At 51.6% G+C, this 5,596-nt stretch overlaps 1 protein-coding gene across 2 annotated transcripts; it reads right to left on the reverse strand.

Annotated features, from left to right (window-relative positions):
* Positions 1-1,154: 1,154 nt before the first annotated feature.
* On the reverse strand, positions 1,155-4,899 carry LOC125999472 (protein EOLA1-like). Of its 2 annotated transcripts, none has more exons than XM_049767535.1 (3): positions 4,811-4,899; positions 2,890-3,160; positions 1,155-1,783 (listed from the first exon to the last, which is right to left on the reverse strand). In XM_049767535.1, the coding sequence occupies exons 2-3, from the start codon at positions 3,137-3,139 to the stop codon at positions 1,467-1,469; spliced, it is 567 nt and encodes a 188-aa protein (XP_049623492.1). In that variant the 5' UTR covers positions 3,140-3,160; positions 4,811-4,899; the 3' UTR covers positions 1,155-1,466. The 2 variants fall into 2 exon arrangements, with proteins under 2 accessions (XP_049623492.1, XP_049623491.1); XM_049767534.1 differs by lacking the exon at positions 4,811-4,899 and adding an exon at positions 4,477-4,569.
* Between the last annotated feature and the right edge of the window lie 697 nt (positions 4,900-5,596).

The raw sequence follows: 5,596 nt of genomic DNA on the forward strand, positions 1-5,596 counted from the left end.
GGAAGCTTTATGGGATACCAGGAATTGAACTGGGGTCCATCTGGGGTTGGACGCATGCAAAGCAAATGCCCTACCACTGTGCTATTACTCTAGCCCCCAACAGATGTCATTTCTAAGGCAGAAGCTGCTGGTGGCCTTGTAACAAGCAGAGAACTTTTCGAAAAGCAGTGAGCCCTGAGAAGTACGTTTTTATGTAACCATTTAAGGCTTGAACAGACAATGAGAACATAGAATTGTAACCCTGGGAAATTGAGTCTAATTTATCTGAAGTCCATGTTATCTGTACATTCCGGCCTACTGAGATGGATCCCTTTATCTGTATTCAGCCTGCCCGAGATAGATCCCTTTATCTGTACATTCCATCCTACTCACAATGGACCCCATTATCTAGGTATTTCTGTCTGTTCACTGTATCTACACCATGCCTGCATGGAGAATTCTGCCCGCAGAAAATTAGCCCGCTCCTCAAAAATGTATTTAAACTGAACATCTTCCTTCATTAAACAGACTCTTCTCCCAGTTACTTTCTGTCTCTTGTCTGTTATCTGTTCTGTGTTTATTTGTCTTTACTTGCACGACTGCCCCGAGAAATATCCACATTGAAAGTGTCCCACAGGCCGGGACACAAAGCCTCTTGATTGATTGTGAATGATGCCATCTACAGCTGGTTATTGTGGTCATTGCTTAGTGCAGGGTCCTCAAACATTTTAAACAGTTCACTGTCCCTCAGACCACTGGAGGGTCTGACTATAGTAAAAACAAAACTTATGAACGAATTCTTATGCACACTGCATATATCTTATTTTGCAATGAAGAAACAAAACAGATACAAATACAATATGTGGCCTGCGGGCCATAGTTTGAGGACCACTGGCTTAGTGCCTGTTTTCAGTGTCCATTGGAAAGTTTTGGCCAAACCAAAAGAAGGGGGACATAGAAAGGAGCCCCATCACTGATTACTTCTCTTAAATCATATTTCTTGGATGCAGGTGGAGCTATAGTACAGCAGGTAGGGAGCATGCCTTGCACGTGGCCAACTGAGTTATATCCCTGGTATCCCATATGGCCCTCTGAGCACTGCTAGGGAAATTTTTTTGAGTGCAGAGCCAGAAGTAACCCAGTGTGGCCCCCAAACAAAAACCAAACAAAAAAAACATACTTATTGGAAGAACCCAGAAATCAGGACCAAACTAGAGGTCATGTCAGAACACTGACTAACTTTTCCTCTATTCTATAACTCTAAGCACTTGAAGCCCTGTGCATGATCCTAGAGAGGGGCTCACCAGGAGGGTCCCTGACCTGTTCTCTTGTGTGAGGAGAGCCGTGAATAAGACATGGTGGGTCAGGCTTGGCACTGTAATAGGGTTCAGGCTCTGTGAAGTGATGGAGTGTTAACAGGGTCGAGATATAACTGGTCTCTCCTTCCCCTTCTTCATCAGCTAAACACTGGATTCCTGCAGTAGGGTTCAGGTTGAACCTGGATGGCTGCTCTGTGAAGTGATGGAGTGGTGACAGGGTTGAGATGTAGCTGGTCTCTCCTTCCCTTCTCCATCCCACTCACTAGCCTCCTGCCCCAAAGGGATGAGGTGCTCTGGAATGTCCACCTGGAAGATGCCCTTCCCGCCACGTCTGCGGATGGGTTCCAGTAACCACCTGGGGTTGGAGAGTATAGTCAGGTACTTGTGTTTCAGGCTGCTCAACACAGCTTGATTTTCCAGCTGCTCCTCCTCTGCAGGAACTAAGTCTTCTGGGCACTGGAATGTCTCCCCAATGTCCACAAGTCCTGTGAAAAGAGAGAAAATATCTAGATGTTTTACTTCCATAAATCAAGCCCTAAAGACAAAACAGGAGCAAAGGATCTGAGTGCAGGTGCAGCCCGTGTGCGAACATTTACAACCCCTAGAGATGAAGATGACATCTCCAGATAGTCACAGAGTAAGTCACATGGCAAATTCTGTTCAGGGAATTTATGGGGGAGGGAAGCCAAGTAGATTGAGAAGTGAAGAGAAGAAGGCCTTCCTCCCAGTGACCCTGCTAAGTATTACTAAGGCCCAATGCTTTAAGGGGTGGTTCTTAAAGAAAGATGGGCCATGTGGCCAAGTCTAATTCAACCTCCAACACCATAAATGGTATCTTGAGAACTCTCAACAGGAGTGATCCCTAAGCACAGAGGCAGAGTAAATAAACCCTGAGCACTTCTGACTGAATATGGGCCAGAAACAAAGGAAAAAGAAAACAAAAAGGTCCAAGTAATAGTACAATGGGTCAGGCACTTGCCTTGCAGCTGGCTGAACTGGTTTCAATCCCCAGCACTATATATGGTCCCCCAAGTACTACCAGGATTGACTTCTGAGCACAGATACAGGAGTAAGCCATGAGCACATCCATGGGTGGCCTAACCTTTCCTCAAAGGCCACAACAAAATAAATAAACAAATATAGGTCCAGAGACAGAGAGGGAATAGGGCTGAAGGCATTGCTTTAAAATGGCAAATCCCTGGCACTCCCTATTGCCTTTCCAAGTGTTACCAAGAGTGACTCATAAGCACTTCTGGGTGTGACCCAAATATCCCACCACAAGATTTCCACAGACCCCACACTAACTAAGCACATGCACATGCTAGGGGTCTAGAGAGTAAACCTTGAAGGCATCTCAAAATGTGAACTTTGTTTTTTTTTGTTTGTTTTTAGTTTTTTTTGGGCCACACCCGGTAACGCTCAGGGGTTACTCCTGGCTATGTGCTCAGAAGTTGCTCCTGGCTTGGGGGACCATTTGGGACACCGGGGGATCGAACTGTGGTCCATCCAAGGCTAGCGCAGGCAAGGCAGGCACCTTACCTCTTGCGCCACCGCCCGGCCCCTAAAATGTGAACTTTGTACAGTCACTTACCAGCTATCACTCCACGGCCAAACTTGTCCCCTTCATGCAGCAATACCTGAATCTGAATGGGGTTCATGCCAAGCCTCGCCAGCAGCTCCCTCCAGGCAGAGTCTTCCCAATCCCTATGGGCTATATGGATGGCAATGGTACCATTCTGATGCTCCCTCAGCAGTGGCTGCCAGCGCGTTTCCAAGGTCTTGACACCACTGAGGACCAAGCCTGCATAAGGCTGGCGAAAGGAGAGGCAGTTGAACTTCATTTTCCAGAGTTCTTTGGGGGCCTAGGGAAACAAAGAAGGAATCTCAGTATGTACCAGGGACCAGAGAAGTGGGCCATGGAGAGGGCCTGACACCCCCGCTGATACTGACATGGAGCATGGGAGGAGGTGAATGTGGGCCCTTCTGTCACTATGCTTTTGGCAGGCCCAGCAAAAGAACACAGAAATTGGGAAGATTCTTGCATCAGCTCCTGGGAATCCTGAGTCTTCACTCCAGGGCTGGTGAGCACCATATGAGACATACCCTGAGGATAATGTGCCATTTTCTCATGGGGAATCAGAATTCTGCCTCTGGAGAAGCAGGACTCTAGCCAGAAGCTCAGGCAGGAAGTCAAAACCGGTGAATTTGCCTCACCTCACTGCCAGCGCAGTAAGCCCAGAGTGTATCTAGTCCAGGCCTGACACCAGGAGTCACAGGTGGTAACAACTTGGCATCAGGGGCCCGGAGCCTCAGCTTTTCTCTGTACCTACCCATCAGCACCCCACTTTGTCTCCCCATCCAGAGTCCTACCTCAACAGTGACCTTTTGTGGAAAGAAAGCTGGGCATTCTCAAGGCAAGGCCCTTGAGACTAGATGCTGCTATCATGTGCTCACCCCTCATGCCCCACTTTTCTGCCATTTCCAGTCCCTTCCATATGTCTACTGGGGAGAGGACTGCAAGCGACCTGTGGCTCCCTGGGCCAGCCTCTTGTCAGCAGGGAGATGCTACCCTAGAGCTGAGCCAAGGGCTGGGTAGGAAGGAGGCTCATTGCCCTCCTGCCTCCTGCTGCAAAGACCAACTCAGTGGGTTCAGGGGAAAATGCTCTTGACTCTTCTCACCTCTACCTATCAGCTGCAAATGGACAAGAAAGGAGCATGCACAGGAGGTGCCAGCCAAGATGCTGACCCTCTCCCCAATGTTGTCTCCTCAAGAGACTAGAAACCACAGGATTCAGGAGGTCCCAATATGACAGGGAGAGCCACCCACAAGGGCTATGACTGTGTACTGGGGGTTAATTCCTCCCTGCCCGGGGCCATGGGAGCCGCCAGGTCTCAACAAGCACAAAAAATGGTCAGAGAGCCTAGCTCCTAGAAACAAATGAGTTCTCCTGTCATCTGATCCCCTGGGAACAGACAGGCCGCCCCATCTCCTTCAGTACTTTCAGGCCTGAGCTTGGATAGATGCCCAAGGGGGATTTGGATCCAACTAGGTGTCCCCTGGAGGGCACTCGCGTTTCGGAGAACACACGGACGGCGAGTGTGGCAGGACAGACCCTATGGCCTTTGCCGTCCTATGGGCCCGCAGCCCTAGAACCTGGAACCTGCAGCTCAGAGGCACCTTATGGAAGAGTCTGCAGGACTGGCCGGGCCCGGGGATGGACAGGATCTGCAACACTGCTTTCCCAGGGCGAGGAGTCGACTCGGCAGCCGACTTGACCTAGCGCCCGACCAACTTGACCCGGACATCGAGCCACAGGGCCCCGCCCCCAAGCTTCCGCATCCGGCGGCCCCAGCAGCCCCGATTGCGTCATACGCACACGCACGTCCGTGCTCACGTAGTACGTAACCCCACGCTGGGCCCAGGGTGATCCGCGGTCCCGCTTGTTTTTAAGTCCAAAGCGGAGCTGCAGCGGGGCACACGGGAGCCGAGAGCCCGGGGAGCCCCAGGGTACCTGGCCGCGGAGAGTGGCGGCGAGGTAGGGGTCGAGGGCAGGGTCCAAGAGTAGTGGGGGACAAAGGAGCTTTGGCAGAGCTGACGGGAGGGGTCAGGGTTGAAAGGCAGGAAGTAAGGGTGCCCAGAGAAAACCAGAGGAAGGAGGACCCGGGCGGGGCTTGGAAGGAGGAAGGTGGGGTTACAGGGAATAGGCGGGGCCTTGCAGGAATCCGGAGGAGGGGGGACACTGGGAGGAAACTGAGGACGCGTCTGAGCAGAACCACAGAAGGAGAGGGTTAATTGTGACCAACTTCTGCAGAGTGGGAGAAAATCCTGAGGACGAGTATTTGGGACAAGGGCTGAACCTGAGAGGAAGGAAGGGTCAAAGTGGGTGACAGTCGGGGGGGGGGGGAGAAGGCGGGGTCAGGGAGTGGTATATTTAAGGGTGGGGCCGCAGAGGAGGCACTGAAGGGTGATTGATGGATGGGAGGAGGAACGAGGAACCAGACTAGAACCTGGATTGGTTGAGGAGGGGACAGCTGTGGCCTGGAGCATGTTGGGGTGCAGAGGGGGCAGGGCCACAGAGAAGGTGCTGGAGGGAGAGGGGTGGGGTTAGGAGGAAGAACTTGAAGAAGCAACTGGATGGACTAGAGAGAAAGGCGGGGTGCAGGAGCAGACCTTGGCTGGGGGTTGGCTGGCAGGTGGAGACTATGGGGAGAGTACCTGGGCTGCTGGAAGGATGGAGTATACAGGGGTGGGGGGATCGGAATGGTTGGATGGCTTGGCAAGGATTATCTTGAGGCCC

Source organism: Suncus etruscus, chromosome X (assembly GCF_024139225.1).
Source record: "Suncus etruscus isolate mSunEtr1 chromosome X, mSunEtr1.pri.cur, whole genome shotgun sequence".
NCBI classification, from domain to species: domain Eukaryota; kingdom Metazoa; phylum Chordata; class Mammalia; order Eulipotyphla; family Soricidae; genus Suncus; species Suncus etruscus.

Bases quoted from the DNA above. Each gene is read 5' to 3' on its own strand.
- LOC125999472 (XM_049767535.1), bottom strand. From the start codon at position 3,139: ATGAAGTTCAACTGCCTCTCCTTTCGCCAGCCTTATGCAGGCTTGGTC. The intron at 1,784-2,889 runs GTAAGTGACTGT...CTCTTTTCACAG, and splicing joins TGGCCGTGGAGTGATAGCTG to GACTTGTGGACATTGGGGAG.